Consider the following 21,614-nt stretch of genomic DNA (forward strand, 5'->3'; position numbering starts at 1 on the left):
TCCGACAACTTCATCTTCTACAAGCACTAACACCAAAACAGGGAAAACCCAAGAATTTAGAACCTGGGGCAAGTTTGGGCTCAAATAATTTAAAGTTATTGTGAAAGAACCACATTTTGTTTGCTACTCTGTTTGGATCTCTAGTACTCCTTTCTGCTTGGAAAAGCTCTCCTCCAAGAGTTTCTTCCTTTTTTAAAAAAAACCCCTGGTGCTCCTGGACGCTTACAATAGAGGCACAAGAGCTGACTTTCAAGTACCTGGTAGGCACTACCTGTCTTGTATTTCCTGGTTTCACATGAACTCTTCTCCCTGTTTCTTTCTGCCTCCTTGCTAGAAGAAAGAAGAACTGCAGCCTCTGATTCCCCAACTACTGTTAGTCCCAGCTCATTAGCTGATGATGTGTCTCCACAGTGACTTTGTATTTGCTGGACTAGCATTACACAGCACAGTTCACATAACAGTTACAGTGCTGTTTCACATTTCCCAAATAGGACACTAAATCCCACATGTTCTTCAAACTGGTGATCTGACAAAGCACAGGCACTCACATTTATCAACACAGCTCACTTCAGAAATTCCTGGGCTGCAGCACTCTGCAGGCTGGGAAGGTGAACCACGGAAGGATTCCCGTGTGCTTGCCTTACTCTTCAATTCTTGCCTGGTCGATTGGGTTGGATATTTGATATGCCCCGTTACAGCACTTCTTGTGTTCTCTAGTTGAATAGCACCCCACAAAACGTGCTAACTCCCAGGAACCCGAAGGAATCATCAGCATTAATGCCTACAGCATGCACATTTTGCCTGTGGAGTCCTAATCCAGACCACAGCACAGATTAAAAATGCTGACTACATGACAATGAAGCGATTTTTACAGAATCTTTTTGTTTTTAAGAGGATGGTGCTTCTCAACCCACAGACAGATGAGCCTGCCAAAGAGATAGCAAAAGTAAACCTACTTTTAGAGCATGCTTAAATTCATGAGACACGACTCTTCTTCACTGGAAACTTTGAAAGAAAAAGCTGAGGGAAACTGTACCAACACAGGTTGAAAAGGCATAAAGAAGCTTTGGCTGTGCGAATAGGGCCCTGAGAAGCAGATGCATCCTTTCTAAGCCTGGATCCATGCCCTGCTGAGGCAGACGAGTAGCTCAACAACCAGATCCACACTGAAAGAGAGGAAATCTTCACTGTTTCTGTTGATGCAGTGCCACCATGTACCAAATACCACAAAATTAACAGAGAAAGACTGCCTTGTCAGGGGCAAGGGCCAGAACTGAGCGAGCCCTGGGTCTGGGCTCTGTTCCCTGACTTGTGGGCTCTTTGTCAGGGACTGTTTAATCCGAAATTTAGAATATATGCATGCAGCCGGCTGTCACACACACCTGATGTGCTGCCCCAATCAAGAGCGACATGTCTCCACCACGGACTTCTACAGATCAACTAAATTCACCCCAGTTGTTTTTCAGTACTTCAGTTAAAAAGCAACCAAGGCCGGGGGGCACATGTCCCTTCCTGCCAGGCAGGATGACCGCAGGCTTTCGGCCGGCGGTGCCCGCGGCGGGTCGCGCTGCAGGCTCTGGGACAGCAGGTGAAGGAGGCGACAGAAAGGCGAGGAGAGGGAGAGCAAAGGGAAGGTAGAGCAGAGAGCTACGCCTCGCCCCCGCTCGGAAGCCCCGCTCGGAGGCGCAGGGGGCGCGGGGCAGGGCGGTGCCGAGGCAGGGGCGGCCGCTGCCCGCAGCCCCCGGCCCGGCCCGGCCGGCGGGGCCCGGAAGGCGCCGTGCTCCCTCGCGGCCGCTGAGTGGCGGCGGCGCGTCACGTGCGCGCGGCCGGGCCGGGCCGGGCTGGGCCGGCCGGGCGGGCGGGGAGGCGGCGGCGGCGGTGCCTGGGCGCGGTGCGACATGTCCCACCAGACCGGCATCCAAGGTACCCGCGCGGCTCCCCCGCACCTCCGCTCCGCGGTGCCCACTGCTCCTCATGACAGCCGGCCCCGTCTGCCCTGTGGCCCTGCAGCCGGGCGGGAGGCGGGCGGAGCGCCTCTGCCCGCGGGTCGGGGCGCGGCGCGGCGCGGGGGCAGGCGGCCGTGGCGGGCGGTTAGCGGGCCGGTCCCGGCGGGATTTTTCCCACTACTGTGCTCTTTGTTTGCCGCCGAAGGAGCCCATCCTTTGCGCCGCGGGCTGGCGGGGGGGCGAGCGAGCGGGGGAACTGCTGCTGGTTTCGTCCCCGGCGGGCACCGCCACTCGGGGTCGAAGCCAGAGCTCCGTTCCCGGTCAGGCGAAGCCTGTAGGGTTTATCCGCCCGGCGAACCGCGCCTGTCCGCCCCGGAGAGGCAGGGAGCCCGCCCGAGGAAAGTGTTCAGTGCAGAGCCCCATGAATGGCGGGGAGGGCCCGCCTGGGCTAAGGTAACTCCTCCAGTGCAGGTTCTCCTGCGGTGGCCGAGTGACCGTCGAGCCGGGGGCTGTCTCCTGCTCGGGGTCGCCGCAGCGAGTTTGGGATGGGTTGGACAGCACGGGAAATGCCGAGGGTCGCTGCCGGCTGCCTTGAAGCGGGAGCCCTGGCAGAGAGTCCACTATAAAGCCCATCACTGGGGGCCACAAGGGGAAAAAGTATGTGGGAACCTTTTTTCCCCGTGTTTCCAGGCCTTGGAGGGTGCGAGGAGCAATTAGAAGAAGACGGCGTATTGTTTCGCAGTATTAACGCGTTCCCGTGAATCACAGAATTGCTTAGCAGGGATTATACAGCAGGATTATGGAGGGGTCGGGTTTTACTGTCCGGATTTCTGCAATCTGCGTGTTCGGTGACTAGTACCATGTACTTTGCCTGCACTCCGGTATTTATTGTTGAAGGTGACTTTTGTCCCAGCCACTGCAGCCCTTAGCTGCTCTTCTATGCCCTTTTTTGTCCATTTGCTGCATGTGGTCTGCACCCTTTTCCATCTCTTCTTTTTCTTCTTTTGCATGCCAATCTTTGGTCTTTTTTGCAGCTTCTTGTTTTAAATTCTTCAATCGTTCTCAGGCTAGGGGTGTACCTGGAATAGCTTTTTTTTTTTTTTTTTTTTTTTTTTTTTTTTTTTTTTTTTTTTTTTTTTTTTTCTCCTGTCTGGGGAAACCTGTTAGTAACTCTTAATCCCTTGTTCTCCTGGCAATGCTGGAGGGAGGAGCAGAAGAATACTCTGTTGCTTATTGTAAGCAAAAGAGTGGCTAAGCCTCTTCTGCTGCTCTTCTTCGTGTCTGAGAATCATTTGTCCTCTGAGGACAGCTGTAGAGAACAAACTCGGTAGCTTTCCTTTGGGAACCTGCCTCAGCAGGCACTAATCAGGACTCCTGTTTGCAGCAAAGCATCAGTTTCTGCAATTTGGAAGAGGAATAGCTCTGCTTGTGCCATTGCTGGCTTTAGCTACAAACAGGCTACTGTCACTCATAAACAATTACAAGATTTGGCAGCATGGGCTGCTTTTTTCTGGAAACAGAAATGAAGTCATGGGCACAGTGATATGTACCAGGCAGTTGCTAAAAGGACTGGACTTTTTAAACAGGCCAGTGCAGATAAATACCATAGCAAGTCACAGAATGCATTAACTGTGAGAAGATACAGTTGAATGGCTCCACAGTCTTCTAAATAATTTTAAAATAATATTTCCTGTAAAATATTCTTGAAATACGCCCAAATTTTGATTCTGTGGCCCTCTACTATGCAGAAAGTTTAAACAGAAAATAATATTGTTGTGAATTTATAAACGGTTAAAAGGATAAAACCCCATAGATCACTTGATGGTGAGCTGGTTTCACAAGTGTCTCAAAATATTTTTTCAGGACCTGTCACAGTTCTGGAATTGGTGTAGGGACTGCTGTATTCTGGTCTTGTTTTGGTGTGTGGGGTTGAAAGGAGAGAATAAGGAAAGAAGGATAATAGACAAGAAGAGGACAAAGAATTTTCTGGGGGAACAAAAAGTCTAGAAAATGGCACGATGTTTGGTTGCTCTATGGAATGGTGAAGACCAGCACAGATGAAAAGCTGGCAGCAAATTGCTGTGAGGATCTGTACTGGTTAGTGGGAAGATGACAACCGGGATGAAACTGGGATTGAACTGGTGACCCAATGCAGTTCAGTTTGCTTAATGTGTTCATTTAACATGCTGTTTTGGACTCTCAGGATGGGCCTGGCACCACTTGGATGAACATAAATGTAAAATGTTTTGAGTATGGGCAGTAATGTTGCTGGATACCATCTGTTCACTTGGCCTCCACCTGACTGTAAACAATCGATTTTATTTGTTTCCTGGTTTGACGTTGGTTTTGCTGGCACTATGCTCTATGCTATGGGATTACTTAAAGGACCAGCTTGCAATAAATGTTCTTCAGTAAATCCTTACAACCCTCTGTGTCTGGTATAATTAAACTGATTTGCACTTGGATTATTTAGCGAAGCAGTTGAGGTAAGAATGGTCTTCACGCGAATCGAGCACAGTTCTTCAGTGTGCTTAGGGAAGTGACTCTGCCATGTTGGTGGTATAGTGTCAGTGTGATTTACAAACATGTAAAAATATTTTAGTTACTTTGTAAATTCACTATAAAGCCATCCTGTTACAATAGGTTGGGGCTTAAACAGTGTCATCAACCACAGAAGGAGATAAGGTCGTATTAAAGATGAGCAATGAGTGGCAGCTTTCACTGGTACTCTGCAGAGAGGTGTTCTCAGAAAAGACCATCACTTTTGCCAGACAAGCTCTAACATTTTCCTGGCAGGCATAAACTTTCTCTCTGAAAGTTTGTACTAAGCCTGCAGACTTCATGAAGCTGTTGTAATTTGAGATGTGTCATATTTTTATTGTGTTGCTGTGTTAACTCTGAAACCTGAGACTGATGATATGATGTCACCTTTAGTTTTCACAATGTTGAAAATCATTTGCTATGCTAGAAAGCAGGGCTGTTTTGTAATGTTGCCTTTCATCTTTCTGTGGCATGCTGGTGGCTGGAACAGTATGCAGCATAGCAGGAGCATCACTCCTGTATTTGTTTTTCAGTCCAACTTTGTAGCAAAGGGCCAGTTGTAAGTTTTTCCAGTGTTGTTCTTACCCTCATGAATATTCTTTGTCCTAGGGAAGTGAAATGTGTTAATTTGATTGCTTTTATTTTCTCTTTTTCAGCTAGTGGAAGCGTTAAAGACATCTTTGTTGGAGCCAGAAATGGACAATACAGACTTTTAAAAATAGTCATTGACAATGGTTAGTCAAATTTTATTCTTTTTTTCTGGTTCTTTTAGATATTTTCCTAGTTGCTTTGATGACCTACATGTGCAATTGTTTAAAAAACAGAACTCTGCCAAACTTAATGTTACTAAGGTTTTTCATATACAGAAGGTAAAATTTAAATTTTGGTGATCCTAAGCTTTTTCACCACAATGCTACTGTATTTTTGCATTTGAATTTTTCTCCCAATTGTAATTTCATATTTTACCAAGAACTGCTGTGTATTTAATATGTATAACATAAATAAGCTTATTCTTATCTCTTACTAAAGAAAGAGTAGAGGGAATGAAAATTTCCACACCTGTGTAGTGCTTGGACACTCTGGTTACTTTCATTAGACAGAGAGCTAGTCTTACACAACAACTAATCACCTTAGATGTAGAACTGTAAATTTCATCTGCCTTTTTCCTGGATATATTAGTATAAAAGTACTGCATGTAGAAAGTCCTGCTAAAGTAGATGTTTAGATAGTAATTTGGCTACATAGAAAATACCTTTATAAATCTGTAACTTCATTTAAACTTTCAAAGTTAAAACTGTTTCTTAAACCTCAACATATATGTATAAATAGAAAAATTGCATAATTTCTGTCAGAACTTGGGTTTGATCTTTGAACTTCTTGGTCAGGAATATAGGCTGCAAACATTGAAAGATAGTATATTTAATTACTTTTATTTTCTTTAATAGCAGTGTTGGTTGGTTGTAGATGGTATTTCCTAGTTTAGTCTATCTTTTCAAGTATGTCAGTTGTCCACTTTCAAGTGGTTTGTTCTAGACTTCATTAATTTACAGTACATTAAAAATCTGTTAGCTGGAAAAAGGTACATGTACATGCATACACACTTTTATTTTTAGGTTACTGTTACCTTCTTTGTGTTTGCTTTTCTTAGAAGGTCTTCTGATATTTTAATATAGCTTTCTTTAAGGCAGTGGCAATAGTAAGTTTACGGGCAGGACTTTGTGATAGTCTCAGTAGCACAAGGTAAATGCTGACATACCATTGTTTTGGGGCTTTTTTCCCATTAAGCAAGGCAAAACAATATACTTTTGTGTATATGCTACCTTATAATATGAAATGAAACCTAGAAATAAGATACAAATGGAAGACTTTCCCTATTTTTCATTTTCGTGTGTATGTATACATGTGTATACACATATATAGAGATAAACATACAGACATATGCATTTCACCTCTGTAAGAAGCAGAATCCAGCGTTTGATACGATTTTCTGCAGTTCAGAAAGAAACCTCTAAAACTCCCACAGCACTTCAGAGTACTGGAAGAAGGGCAGTTGCCTCATCTGTCGTCAGGATCTTTTAGTAACAGATAATAGCCAACAGATAAGATTCAAATCAAGTTTTGCTAATCTGAGTTAATAAGAGAAGAGATTTGCTGCTGGGCATAAAGTTCCTCTGGCTGTATCCTAAAGCCAAGTGAGTATAAATCCATCTAGAGTTCAGAATTGGCAGGTACATTTTAAATGCTCTTGGTTTAGGTGTACAACTTCAGGTACTTCAGGTACTTTGCATCTAATTCAAAGAAGGGCCAAACACCCTTGCCCTGAGCTGTTCATGTTCTGTGAGTTACTGTGGTGGAGTGCTTTGCTTGAAGTTTTGCTGTAGAGGCATTTGTGTGCTGTTGTACTTTTGTCTGAAGTTTTATAAATTAAGTGCTAGACTCTCAAAACGTGGTTTGTATACTAGCTACTAGGATGGTCTTCAAACTGTTGCAGGACCCCATTTAAACAAGATTTTTCTATTCCACTTGTGGGGGCTGGTATTTCTCGGGAAACTGGTAACTCACTGTTTTGTGAGACAGTATACTAATACTTTCCTTTGGAAGCTGAGATGTGATATATAAATAAGAGAAAAATCTTGTTGCTACAGCTGTTCACATAATTAAATACCATTGAAGTACTCTATACAGACTTAAGCCAATTATACGGAATAAACAACTTCAGTCATTTAAAGAGACCATAGCTGTGGAGCTCTATTAGAAAGAGGTTTATCTACTTACATAGTCAAGTTAGTGATTAGTGCAAGCATATTTATTCCAAACTCTTTTCACTGTATAACTGGGTTATTGATGCCTTACAATGAGTACAAACACTAATACATTATAGCAAGAGCATCAGTAATTATAATTCTAAAATTTGAAAGCTTACTCTTATCTCATTTATACCTAAGTATTCCAAATTTAAAAATAAACTAACTGGTAGAAGACAGTTCTTACTTCTCTTCTGTGTATGTTATGCTAGAGAAACTAACATCAGTGCTATCACTTCAGATCAAAGAACTTGATGACAACCAGCACATTACTTCTCAACTATCAGTATTTGGGTTAAAGTAAGTTAGAGTTTGAACATGCACAGCTTTTGTAGGAATTCACTCACTTTTAGACTTAGTGTTCTTGTCTTCCATTCTTCTGGGCACAATAATGAAAGATTAAGTGTCCAGTTAACTTCTTATTGTAATTATTAATTTTGACAGATAGTATTGACTGTGTTGTTGCTAACCTGTAGCTTTGGTTATTGGTTACAGAGCAGCTTGTTGTGGGATCCTCTAGACGGCCAGTTGGATCATGGGAAAAGGATTATGATTCCTTTGTCCTTCCCCTTCTTGAAGACAAGCAACCATGTTATATATTATACAGATTAGATTCTCAGAATGCTCAAGGATATGAATGGATCTTCATTGCATGGTCACCTGATCACTCTCCTGTAAGTAATAGTCATCAGAGGCTTCATGCTGTTCATGATTTTTCAACAGTACCATTTGATCTGAATCCAAGATATGAAGGAGAAGGATTTGAGGAATGAAGCATTCCCCAACCTCCCCCTACATTCCCAGAAGAAAACTAGGAAAATGTTTCTTCAAGATGACTGAAGAGCAAATCAGTAGGTCTAGATGGAATACAGCTGATCCAATGTATTTTTAGCCTGACTGGCAGACACAATACAGGGGTTTTTTTGCCCTGTTTGTCTGTCTTACTGTCAGTACTTGATAAAAATTCATGGAAGAGTAAAGGACAGAAATCTTAATGGGTGCTCACATAGAGAAGGATTATAGTGTGAGCTCAAGCTGTTTATTCTGTTTGGCTTGCTGGCTGCTTCTTGGTAGTTTGAGAGCATGGAAGAGAACTGAGGTTAGAGTTAAGGATTTCTAGGAGAAACTGGGGTACTGTGTACAGGTTCTGGGAATGTGAGATGAGGGAAGACAGAAAGCAAAGGTGTTCCAATATTCCTACTGCTTTCACTAGCAATTAGGAAATAGTAAGACACCAAAAGTTGGAGTGCATAGAAACGATTATGTGGAAATGGTGAAGTATTGTGGAGAGGATAGCATGATGGTGAGATAAGGAGGGAAGGTGGGACTGCTGAGACAGGAGTAAGTGACTGTTAGACACAGGTTAAGAGGGAGCAAACCTAATTTTTCCACTTTGTAGTTGAACCATAACTATCTGGAGTCACTATCAAATCAAAGGTAATAATGAGCTGTTTCCAGTCTGCTCTTTTGCTGTCTGTTGTATCAATTAGTACACAGACCAGATGACAAAAGATTCAAACAATTGTGGTTTTTTCCTATTTAAAATTAGTAAAGATTATGTCGATTTTTTCCCATTTTAAAAAAAAGCTCATACTCCAACTAAGGCTGCAATTCAGTTTTGCAACTACTTCGATAATAATATATAGTATCATGACCTTGTGAGTTTAATAGCATGAGTAAGTATCATGATCCAGAGCTCTACAAGTTTATAGTGCAGTTTCAACACTTAAAATACTTGTTCAAGAAAGATGTTTGTTAATGGACTTGGTATACCAACATGCTAGATTCTCTGTGTACAGCAAAATTGAAAAAAGGAACCAAACCAAAAAAACCACTCTTATTGTATGCTAGGTTCGTCAAAAAATGTTGTATGCAGCAACCCGAGCAACGCTTAAGAAAGAATTTGGAGGTGGCCATATTAAGGATGAAGTATTTGGAACAGTACAGGTATGTTTTTCTTGTTAAAGTCAGGACAGCGACTTTAAATACTGAATAAAGTAGCCGATGTTATTGGTATGAATGTTGATTGTTTATGACCTTTTTGGATTAAGGAAAAGAGTTAAAAACTACATGTATTATTCCAGTATTAAAGTGTATTTAAGCTCCTTTGAACAAGTTACTAAGTGTAGTTAACATCTTCAGGCTAAATCCTTAGAAGTCTTTGCTTCAAATGGTTATGAAAACTAAATAACCTGAGAATAATAGGTATATCTCTTAATCTCACTGCATGAGCATGAGTCCTCTAAAAGTGGCAACATTAATTTCCAGGCCAACAGTATACAAAAATCATTTTGGATGTATGGGTCTGAATCAGAAGTGGATCAGTGATCTGTAAGCCATTAACACCTGAAAACAAATGGTTTTCTTTTGAACTAAGGATATGAAGTTGTCAGTTCTTTAGAATTTGACCATAAAATATAACTCATGTGCATTGCTGTCAACTTTTTAACTTAGGAAAACAGAATTTTTGTAGCTACTGATGTGTTCGAAGAAAATATTAATAGTTGGTCACTTATGGTAAGGTAATTGGAAGGTGCATGTATGAAATCTAGCGAGTGTCTAAGGGATGTTGAAAAGGCTTTAAGGGAAATATGGGACTATTTTGTTATCTTAGTTTCTGTGAGAAATAAACCTTACATGGTTATGATGCCTGCCTGTTTGTAAGGCAGACATCAGTCTTTTTAATCTGTTGCCAGTTTTAAAAGAAATACAAATTAGACTTCTCAGAGATAAAGAATTGCTATAACTTTCATGAAAACTGATGATTACTTAGAGGCTTACATTATAAATTCCTCTGTTCCTCTTTCAGCAAAGACTGCAGCAGTTATTTTCTCTTTGACCTGTTAATCAGTTCATCTGAACAAATCTGAACTAAAGCACTGCTGCTATTGACACAGGCAGCTGATGCTGAAGGAATGGAAGGAGTTGGAGGTTTGGGGAAGAATAGAGGATATTGTAGTGGGGAAAAAAGCTGTGAAAGAGAAATGGGCTGTTGTGGTGGACATGAGGCTAACAATTTTGTTGCTTACTGAGTAATTAATTCATTATATTCAGCATTAACCTGTCGTGGAGGTTTCATTATCCTAACAAACATGTAAACAAACTTCTCTAGAGAGGCTGTATTCTAGGGAAGTAGATAACTGAGTTGCTAAGAGGGTTTACTGGTAGCGGTCCTGTTACTTTTTTCTTGTCTGTTCAATCAGCCAATCTCTGCTGCCGCTTGCACCAAACCATTAGCAGTCTATGCAATATGTGGAGTTTGTGTCTAGTCCTACAAGCCTGAGCTTCTGGCTCAGTTTTAAGGAAGGAGCATTACATGTCTTACTGTTGTTTCAGAATGGGCCTGGGGCACATGGAGGAAGGCATTGATATACCTCACTTTTTCCTGGCTCATTATATTACAGCTTATATATCTCTAAATTGTTGGTTTCTGTGTCTTTATAAACTTCTTAATTGTAGCTGGCCTTTAATGTTCATCCATGTGAAAAACCACAGCTTCTTCATGGTGTTCAAGTCGCTGATCTCCCTCAGGACCTTGATCATCAACATCCAGCGGGTTACTTTGTCTTTATTTTGTTAAACCTAAGGAGGGTTTAGTTGCAACCATCTCTGTTATTCTGGTGGAATCCTATTATGGTCCCACCTTCTAATTCACATGTATTAACCTTGATACCTCTGGGCTTCTGAAACAAGACATAATGGAATATTGGAATAGTCAAATAAAATGACCATAATTCTATGGAAGACAACTACTTTTTGCAATGCTCCTTAGAAAATCTTTGAAGAAAAGTTATATTCTAAAAAAACCCTGATAAATATTGATATTGTGCTTTCAGGATGATGTTTCACTGAATGGATATAAAAAATATTTGATATCACAATCCTCCCCTGCACCTTTGACTGCAGCAGAAGAGGAACTTCGACAAATTAAGATTAACGAGGTACCTAAAATGTCTTCAAGCATGTATGGGAAATGGTGCAGAGTTCCAAATGTATTGTAGGGTAAAAAAGGCAGAACAGAAAATGGAAAGTTTCAGAAAGTGTGGGTGGGTGAGCATATAAATGTACTTCTCAAAGGGTGGAAACTGCAGGATGGTGATGGCTGGAGTTGAAGCGGCTTGAATGATCTAACTGTGTTTGAAAGGCCTTGTGTCTAAATCAGAGACCTGGCAACTGCAGAGCTTCATTGTTGCAACTTCAGCTTTTAGTATCACTGGATGCCCTTCTCTTTGAAGGGTGACCAGGCACTGGCGCAGGTTGCCCAGGGAGGTTAGAGAGTCTCCATCCTGGGAATACTCAAAAGCTGTTTGGACAGAGAACTGGGCAGCTGGCTCTAGGTGGCCCTGATTGAACAGTGTGGTTGGACAAGGTGACCTATGGGAGATGTCTTCCAACCTCAGTCATTGTCTAAATGTGATTGCCCCCATGCATTTCCCATGGTGGCAGAAGTTGTAGAGAAAACACAGAATAGCAGTTATTGCAGTGAATGATTGCCAGGAGTATTTCAGCAGCCTTATTCTTAAAGGAAAGGCACGTAGTTCCAGTACCAGTGCACTTGTCTTTAAAACTGAGATGAAGTGAAGAGGATTCCAATAAAAATAAAATAGAAATCCAAACCAAATAGCTAATCTCTTCAAGAGACTGATTTGCTTATGCTACAAACACTTTAGAAAAATCTCTAACAAATGCCTTTAACCAAAAAAATTGATGATTGCCAGCTAGCTAGTGACTGAAAAGTTTCAGAGGATACTTTTTATCACCTTTTTCCATCATTTGAACACTGTTTGTGTCAGATGTATATTAAAATAGGTCATGTGCTGAACTTATTTGTTCTTTAGACTTGTATATTAGAGCTGTGGTGCATGTTTGAAGTATGATTTATTTCTGCAGGTGGATACCAGGCAGCCATTGTGTTAAATACAGCTGTGTATCTTCACTTATGTGTTCACTTTACTGTTCTTTTGCTGCAACTTTGTTGTTTATTGACTTTTTTTTCCCCAGTGGTGTCTTTTGTTAGTTTTCATGCCTGATTTTAACAATTCAATGCAGAAATACATTCACTGTCTTTAAATACTGCATTTTACCTCATCAGCTTTTAAAAAAAACCAATAATGAATGTAAAACTTCTGTGGGATCAGTGATCACTTCTGGTATTAGTGTATGTACTACATACAATGTGTTCAGCAGCTGATTCATGCAGACTAAGTCTTTATGTGGTATGAAATTTCAGCAGCAATACCTGTGCTTTTCAGGGACACATAAATTGTACATTGCTGCCATTTTGGCTTTGTTTGAAACATCTCACAATACATTAACTTACGTCATTTTTCTCTTCATTGTTTCTACCATTACAAAGCATGTAATTAAACTTAAAAAACAAAAAGCTTTCTGATTTGAAAAAGTTTTCCATATGTATATTCTTTCATAATTACCCTAAGAAATATTTTACTGCGCCAAATCAAAGGATCACCTAGTCTGTTGTCAAGTCCTTGAGAGAACAGCAGAAGTCTAGGAAGGATGTAGGAACAGGGCAATAAGGCCATAATGACCTTGAATGCTCTTCTGTTGTCTCAACTTTTTCAGGTAGGGATCTTCCTGCACAAAAGATGACATCTTACTATATAACTCTTCTTAATGGGTTTTTCATCCATCATCTAGCCTTGTCATTTCTATAAATCCACAGAAAGGTTTTTGTTGGCCACAGGTCCTGTGGCAGCATATTCTACATCTTGACAAAATACTATCCAAAGAACCACTGACTGCTCTCTAAAATCTCTAGTTTATTCTGATGCCCCTATGGAGAGTGTGGTGAAGGCAAAGAAGAGTCATTAAATCAATCCTCAGTTTCCCCCTCCCCTTAAATAAAGTCCTTTGTATCCCAGAATGCCAACCATATCCTGGGCTGCATCAAAAGCAGTGTGGCCAGCAGGTAAGGAGAGGTGATTCTCTCTCCCTCTGGTGAGATTCCACCTGGAACTCTGCATCCAGCTCTGGGGTATTCAGCACTGGAAAGACATGGACCAGCTAGAGCAGGTCCAGAAGAGGGCCACAAAAATGATCATAGGGCTGGAACATATTCCCTGTGAGAAAAGGCTGGGAGAGTTGGGGTTGTTCAGCCTGGAGAAGAGAAGGCTTCAGGGAAATCTTAGTGGCCTTTCAGTACTTAAAGGGGGCTTATAAAAAATACTGAGACAGATTTTTTAGCAGGACCTGTTGCAATAGAACAAGGGGGAATGGTTTTAAACTAAAACAGGGTAGGTTCAGATTAGATATGAGCAAGAATTTGTTTTATGATGAGTGTGATGAGGTTGCTGAGAGAGGTGGTGGATGCCCCATCCTTGGAAACATTCAAAATCAGGTTGGATGGGAGTCTGAGCAGCGTGATCTATTTGAAGATGTTGCTGCTTACTGCAGGGAGTGTTGGACTAGATCACCTTTAGAGGACCCTTCTAACCCCAACTGTCCCATGATTCTCTATCGATGGACCTCTGTTGTATTCCTTATCAGTTTTCTCTTCCAGGCTGAAGAGTCCTAACCTGGGTAGTTCTTCCTCCTAAACAATGCACTCCATACTTCTGATCCTTTTGCTTTTCTCTGCAGTTTTTCCAGTTCTGCTATATAATTTATGAAATGGAGGGATGGGGAAGCCAGATCTGCATGTGGTATTCAAGATGCAGGCATGTTACTGATATCTACAGTGCGTAATAATGTGTTCTGTTCTCTACTCTTTTTTCTAACAATTTATAACATTTCATTTGTGGGTGGGGAGTGTTCGAGGGTTTTTTCATTTGCTGGGGGTTATTTTCAGACCTAGTCAGAATGACCTGCGACGTCTTGCTCCAGAATGGTAGTAGCTAGCTCAGGCCCATCACCATACAAACAAAGAAGAGGTTTTTTTTTTTCCTCCTGCATACCTTTACATTTATTCACAGGAAATTTCATCTGCCATTTTATCCAGTACCCAGCAGCCATTACTAACTACATCTTAGTGGAGTGAGCTTATATATTCTTAAGTGACTTAGGTGGTTCTGTTCATTTTCTTATGTCTGGAGTTATGCTGGTTTACTCTCTTCCCTTGTCTATCTCCACACTTGACAGCTTGTTTTTAGTTTGGAGTATTTATTTTCTACCTGTATTTTAATATGGTTTCTAGAGTATGATATTACATTATGTTTATTATTTTTGTGATGCCTATTTTACATTTGTCAATCTGGCTTTTATGGAGATATATATTTTGCAAAACATTTTTTTCTATAACCTCATTCATAAAGTTATCGATCTTTGTACAAAGTAAGCTCTCCGCCTGCTTTCTTTTCCTCTTTAGTTGTTGCTGACAAGCTGTTCTTTAAAATGTGAAGTATAACTTAGTCTTGCCAGAAGTATGATTGTTTTTATTTTTTTTATCAGTTTGTTTCATATTTTGTTAGCATCTCTTTTTAATAAAGCTACACATCTTTTAGGTGGTAGATCTAAGGCCCACACTTTCCATTTGGTATACTTTTTTGACTTTTGCAGCTTCATAACCAATATTAAATGTAATTGTGAAACTATAAAAGGAAGTGAATATACTCAAAAGCTAGTACTTACACAATAAACTAAGACTGAAGAAGACTGGAGGTCAGAGCACATTTTAAGAGGAACTGAATGAATATTAAGATAAACATAAATTCTTGAAAAACAGCTTTAAAATAACTGTCTTTTCTCTCGAGTAATTTGAGAGAAATAATATAACTGGACTATGAACAACTGTCTGGCTTGTCCTGGATTTTTTTTTTTTTTTTTTTTTACTTTGTGTTAGACCTCCTAGAAGTAAGAAATTAGGATTTTGTATGTTTCTTTTGTTTGCTTTGGTTTTGGTATAGACTTGTTGAGGGAGTGTGTTGAAGCAGGAGGGAGAGTAGTAGCTTTACTTTTCCTTCGAGAAGATTGGATTGTCTCATAATTTCTCTCTTCCTTCAAAAATTTTGACTCCCTAGAAATCACTTCTCTGTTTTGATCTAAGATTTCTCAAGCTATAACAAAGTTTATAAGCAATATTGTCAGTTCAAAAGTGTAACACAGTATATGAAAATCAAGATTTTTTTTTTTTTCCTGAATTATTGTGCCTCTATACCAGATTTTAACTTAAAAATTCTTCACTGACAATTGAACCAGTTTTCCATCTGATGATTTGGTTGCTCTGCTAAGCAGACCTGTTTCAGAGATACGAAACTTTTCAGGCTAGCAAACAAACATGACCTGTAAATTAAAAAATGCAGATCTTTTGTGTATGGGGATGATTTCTTGGTGTGGTTTATTCTTGGAACAGCTGCTGCTAACTCTGTGTGTAACCATATGGAATGCATTGTCAGTCACTGTATAAAACCACATGAATGCTTGCAGAGGTTTCTGTTAACATCTCAGCTGACTTGTGTTCCAGGTACAGGCAGATGTTGGTGTAGATACCAAGCATCAAACACTGCAAGGAGTAGCATTCCCCATTGCTAAAGAAGCTATTCAGGCTCTGGAGAAATTGAAAAATAAGAAACTCAATTATGTACAACTGGCAAGTATAAAATATTTTAACTATTTTTCAATAATGAGTGTAAAATAGATTACCCACTTACTAAACAATGTGTGTTGATACAGTATGCTGATAAATTACCATTTTGAATTAGATTAATTAAAACATTTTTCCATCCTGTCATGTTCTCTGGTTTGCTTTTTGTGTATTAACTTCATGTTTGCTTTGTTTACAGCAAATCGATATGAAAAATGAAACTATTATTTTGGCCAACACACTTGATACTGAACTTAAGGACTTGCCAAAAAGAGTTCCAAAGGATGCTGCGCGTTACCACTTTTTCCTGTATAAGCACACATACGAAGGAGACTATTTGGAATCCATAAGTATGATAAAATTTCTCTACATGGAACTTAACTGGCTTGTTTCAAATTCCTTAGGAATTTTGAGGCAGAGAGAAAGATGTGTTTATGATCAGCATGATCATAAACTTCAGGGTCATTTTGTTGTGAAACTGTGAACTTGTGAAGAAGAGCCCTTATGTTTGGAAAGTAGTGAGCTATCCCTCTTGATTATGAACACCCATAAATGTGAAAACATACAGATACCAGCCGTTCTCTTATCTCCTGTTTGAAATGAAACACTCGCTGAAGTAAAAAAGCTCCAGAATGGCACTACATTTTTCGCTTTCAGATTGCATAGTTGATTTCCAATGCCTCTCTGCTTTAAATGATTTTATGATGCAGCTTTTGATGGAGGGTATTTATGGTCTGATTTATGTTGTTTTCTTTTCCTGCAGTTTTCATCTACTCTATGCCAGGGTATACCTGTAGTATACGAGAACGAATGCTCTACTCCAGTTGCAAAAGTCCACTGTTAGAAATTGTAGAAACACAGCTGTGGATGCAGATAGTTAGAAAGGTAAGTGCACTGGGTGTATGGGTATTTTCTCCATCGCTCTCTTGCCTTCTTAATGAAAAACTATGACTGTCTCTGTCACCACTTCATCTAAAGAATGAAAAGTGTGGTGCAACTTAGTTTGTCCTCAAGAGGAAATAATGGTTGATGTAGCTACAGATACAAAGTTAAGTCATGGAAGTTTTACTCTATTTCAAAATTTCAACACTTTTATCTTGTACAAATATATCCTTGTGCGTCAAGGAAGTATTTGAGAGTGCTTTGAAGGACTTTATAGAATTAACTTAATGATTTCTTACTCAAAGTTGTGTCATATTTTGGACCACAACACATTACTGTTGTTAAACACTTAATTTCTTTAAAGCCAAAGTTATGTAGGGATTTTCAAAATAATTTTGAGCTGTAGTTCTGGAAATTAGAACTGCTATCTTAGGAGTCCTTGATGGGGCAAACAAGGATTTGCAAGTAACCTAATATTTTCACACTGTATAGATTTTACTGTGATGCAAAAAGTTGCTTCTCACCTCCCGAGCAGAGACCACAGAAATGGTCCACTTGTGACCTACGGTTACTTTTTTAACACTTTTGTGGAAGCTTAGTTTCTGTGGAGATTGTTTACCTTAAAAATAGCAGAGCTAATACTAATACATTTTTACTGAGATGACATGAATCAAGTAGATTTTTGCTATGTGTTTTTGTATGTAATTATTTTTCTGAAATTGCCTTTCTATAACAAAATAAATGCACTATGTGACTCCTGAAAATTCCTGTAGACAAAAATTTCTGAAGCATGTACTTGTAACAGCAAAGCTGGGGCTGGCAAGTCTGTCAAGTGTTATGGTTGGCAGGGCATGAAGTGCTGAATGCTCAGCAGAGCAAGGCCATAGCATTTCTCTGAATTCTAAATTCCTGCAATTTAAAACAGTGGAGTTTGGCTAGAGAACACTATTTTCTTTCTATTCAGTTTCATATATCTAGATTTTGAAAACTAAGCCACTCCCCTCCGTTTTGTTCATTAAACTTATTTTAGCTTTTCCTTGCTAAACACTTGAATACTTTCTGAGTGGCAGTAGCCAGCTAATAATACAAGCTAGTTTATACTCCTCCCCCTCTTTCTCAAGAGACAACAATATGTATGCACATTGCTTATACAGTTAGTGTTTAAAGCATGCTATAGTGAACAATTTTGATTCTTAAAATGTGTAAATACTTGAAATGAGTAGAGAAGCACTAGTTTCACATGGAATGTGTTCTCCTAGTTAGTATTAACAGATACACTGTGCTAAAGCTTGGGACAAAAAAAATTCCTTGGTATACGTACTGTTTAGTTGTGCTTACATTTCAGGAAAATAATTAAGTCACACTTAATACTGGTAAGAATATATGGGATTCTCAGAAAAACGATCTAAGATTTCTCAGGGCATTAGGCACAAGTTGGAGAACTTTTCATGCTGGACTTTGAACATTATTGCACCATATGGTTTTAATATACTATTGAGTTTCAGCAAAGTTTCTAAATGTTTTTGACTTCAATATGAGTATGATGGTTTTTTCTGCCAGATTGAAATAGATAATGGTGACGAGTTAACTGCTGATTTTCTTTATGAAGAAGTACATCCAAAACAACACGCTTACAAACAGAGTTTTGCTAAACCAAAAGGTCCTGCGGGGAAGAGGGGAATACGAAGACTGATTAGAGGTCCAGCAGAGACTGAAACACCTAGTGATTAGAAACTGTTTGTGTTTGTCAAACTATTGGAGTAAGAAATTAAATACTGGCTTTTGGTAATGAACTAAAATCATTCCATTCATAGATGCTAGGGATAAAAAAAAAAAGCTCTTTTTACTCTTCTCTTTTCTGACCTCAACAGTTTTTATATTGTTACATGATTATATTTGTTGACCATGTTATATGACACAGAGAAGAGACAATTATTTTAAAGCTAGAAGAGAAAAACTAAGCTAGTACCCCTTTATTTTAATTTAGAATCCATTATTTAATAGCTGTACGTGTGATCATAAACTTTGCAGACATAAGACTATGAAGCCCATGTATTCTGTGGGTAAGTCACAGCTGTATTGTTATGCATAGCCTATTAAACCTCTAAGACTTTCCACGGGAGAAGAGATGAAGGACTACATAGCATTGTCCCAACTCAAACTTTATTTTTCTTTGTAGCACTTATGGACAATAGTAAAATAGAAGGTTGTCTTTGGATTTTGACAGGACGCATTGTTGAATTTTGTTGTTGTTTTGTTTGGTTTTGTTCTTTTTTTTTTCTTGTAATGGAAAAGATAAACTAAAATCGGTTATTGTTCAATTAATGTAAGTGTTCAGGAATAGGTGGATGTTTTCCTAGGCAAAAGCTTGGTCATCTCAAATTTATAACTAATTTAATGAATTATCTTTTAAAGAAATCTGACAAAAAACCACCATAGTTTTTCCATATGTCTGTATCACTCGTAAGCCTTACATATGGTACTGAATGACCAAGTAAGAGGTGATTAAAAGTGCATGAGTTCGTATAGAAAAATATGCCTAAAGTATCTCATAATTAATTATCTGTGCACTTGGATCTAAAAATGTGTAAGTTCAGTAAAATTGAAATAGTCTTGTTTCATAATGATGAGTTATCCTTGAGATCCTAGTGTGTTTGCAGTATCAACTGCAATTTTAACTTTCAAGGTATTCTGAAAACGACTTTTCCTAAATGTTTGAACTTCAATAGTAACTTACATCTGTAATTTAAATTCAGCTAGGTCTTGAATAACTGCTGGCAGCAAGCACCTAGTTAGGATTGGGGAATTTTTTCCTCCTCACTTCCCTTCTTCAAAATACTAAAATCAGCCACAATAGTCTAAACTTGATTGAACTGTAAGTAATGTGTTTAACAGGAAGAGGAAAAATAGATTATTTTAATAAATGGATTAAGGAAGAATTAGATGTGGAAATCAAGTATTGGATGATCTTAAATATATGAAACTGTGTGATGAGGCAAATACTGGTGAATAGATTATATTCCCAGTGAGGACTTGCTTTTCAGTGTCTTGTATGTGACCTTTGTGGTTTTTGAGTTTTGTTGGTTTGGGTTTTGTAAAGCTACATGGGAGTTGCCAGCCTTGGTTAAGTGGATATTATCATAGCTGCTGGATATACTCATTATAGAGCTGAATTCGTGTGTTTACCTGGTGGAAGATGGACTTTAATCTAGTTTTGTAGGGAAAAATGTTTTGACACTAGCAGTTCCTGACAAAAAATTGTTTTATCTATTATTTTGTTTGGCAATACTAGCTTGCTATTGACATCTGAGATTGCACTATATAATGTGAAGGTTGCAATAGTTTGTTTTACTGTGTTTTTTTTATATACAGCAGAAATCTGACACTTCAGCTTTTTTAAATTTAATTTGACACACTACATCAGTCAAATTCAATAGCTCTTGATCCTCAGCTAATCTCCTGCTTGCCCTTAGCTCTTGTGTTCTTTTCCTGCCTCTTGGCTTCTCCCTCTAGGGTAAGGAGCTGGTCTTTGAAGTGTTTCTTCTATATTGTGTGTCAGGAAAGTGTCATTGTTTTTTAAATATGGTTACTGTATGTGCAGCTCATTGTACACTGTAATTAAATGTATTTTTAGATTAACTCAGAATATTTGCAACATACCTAATTTACTTTGGAGTTTTTGTTTTTGTTTGGTTTTAAGGAGTGGAGCATTTAAAAATTACTGCTAGAGGGTTGTTTGAATTTGGTATTCCTGCTCATGTGCCAGCCATAGCAAGAGTGCACATACATCTTTATACTCTTTTGAGCCAGTAAAAAGTTCAGCTTTTTAATACCAAATGTTTTAAACAATTTGACCTGATATGGTTGTGTGCATGTTGTGGGGGTTTTGTTGGATGTTTGTTTTGTTGTTGGGGTTTTTTTCTGGGTTTTTTTTTTTGGTGGGTTTTTGTTTGGTTTTTTTTTTTTTTTTTTAATCCTGCTCTAGGTAGATGAGGATAGAAAATGGAAAACTTAATCTGGAGGATGATGAGAGCTGGTTAAATGATAAACACTCTTGTATAATGATGAGCTGCTTTAGAGTTCAGCCAAAACCAGACATTGTAAATTACCTTATGTGAAAATATTCTATGTGGATGTACACACCCTGCCCAGCCAGCAGTCAGTCATGTCCTGAGCATGTCTCCCCCTCACCTTTCCCCAAAAACAGAACTGTATGAAGTCTTGCACTGCTGGCTGTCTCTCCAGGCCTCTTGTAGCTATTCTCCTGACAGCAATAAAGAAGTATCTGTTATTTTTGTAAGATCTATCACGTTTACATCTACATAGTTGCCTCCACTTCTGTTCATGAATGTTCAGAGCCAGCACAAAATGTGGGCATTAATCAAAGTTGCTCCTTTAACTGTCTCTGGTCATTAAATAATTGGAAGTGTCCATTCAAATTGTTGTTGGCCTTCATAAAGCCCAAAAGCAATGCAGCTGCTTGCAGTTAACTCAAGCTATTAAACAGTTAATTAACAGGACAAGTAATTATTTAATAAATGTTTGTGTTGCAAGGTAGGGAGATTTTTATCTTTTAAAACACTCCTATCAAAGGTTAAACTAATCAAGGTAATAATTGCTCTGTTGCTCAGATAGACACTGTAAATCAGAAATTTTGTTTATCAATGTGTTTATGTATTCAACAAAAGCCACCTTCAGATGCTAAAATCAACTGTTTACCTTGTCTATTTTGTAATTTACTTTATAAATAAAGATTGATGCTTTAACTTTGTGTTGTCTGAATCATTTCATAGTCTCTTTAACGAAGATCTATCTTCCAACATGAGAATGTGTAACAGGCAGTTCCAATGGGAGAAGAAAGTGACTGCAGGGTGTAAGAAGGGAAGTGAGAAGAAACAGAAT

The 21,614-nt window shown here is 39.0% G+C and overlaps 1 protein-coding gene across 1 annotated transcript; it reads left to right on the plus strand.

The window, feature by feature from the left end:
• Positions 1–1,833: 1,833 nt before the first annotated feature.
• TWF1 (twinfilin actin binding protein 1) lies at positions 1,834–21,478 on the plus strand. Its single transcript, XM_032107920.1, has 9 exons — positions 1,834–1,923; positions 5,144–5,221; positions 7,787–7,965; positions 9,143–9,238; positions 11,128–11,232; positions 15,711–15,836; positions 16,030–16,180; positions 16,594–16,715; positions 18,273–21,478. Exons 1-9 carry the CDS (start codon positions 1,899–1,901, stop codon positions 18,441–18,443), a joined length of 1,053 nt encoding a protein of 350 aa, XP_031963811.1. The 5' UTR covers positions 1,834–1,898; the 3' UTR covers positions 18,444–21,478.
• The last annotated feature ends 136 nt before the right edge of the window (positions 21,479–21,614 follow it).

Source organism: Corvus moneduloides, chromosome 4 (assembly GCF_009650955.1).
Source record: "Corvus moneduloides isolate bCorMon1 chromosome 4, bCorMon1.pri, whole genome shotgun sequence".
NCBI lineage: Eukaryota > Metazoa > Chordata > Aves > Passeriformes > Corvidae > Corvus > Corvus moneduloides.

Bases quoted from the DNA above. Each gene is read 5' to 3' on its own strand.
- TWF1 (XM_032107920.1), top strand. From the start codon at position 1,899: ATGTCCCACCAGACCGGCATCCAAG. The intron at 1,924-5,143 runs GTACCCGCGCGG...TCTCTTTTTCAG, and splicing joins CCACCAGACCGGCATCCAAG to CTAGTGGAAGCGTTAAAGAC. The intron at 16,716-18,272 runs GTAAGTGCACTG...TTTTTCTGCCAG, and splicing joins GGATGCAGATAGTTAGAAAG to ATTGAAATAGATAATGGTGA.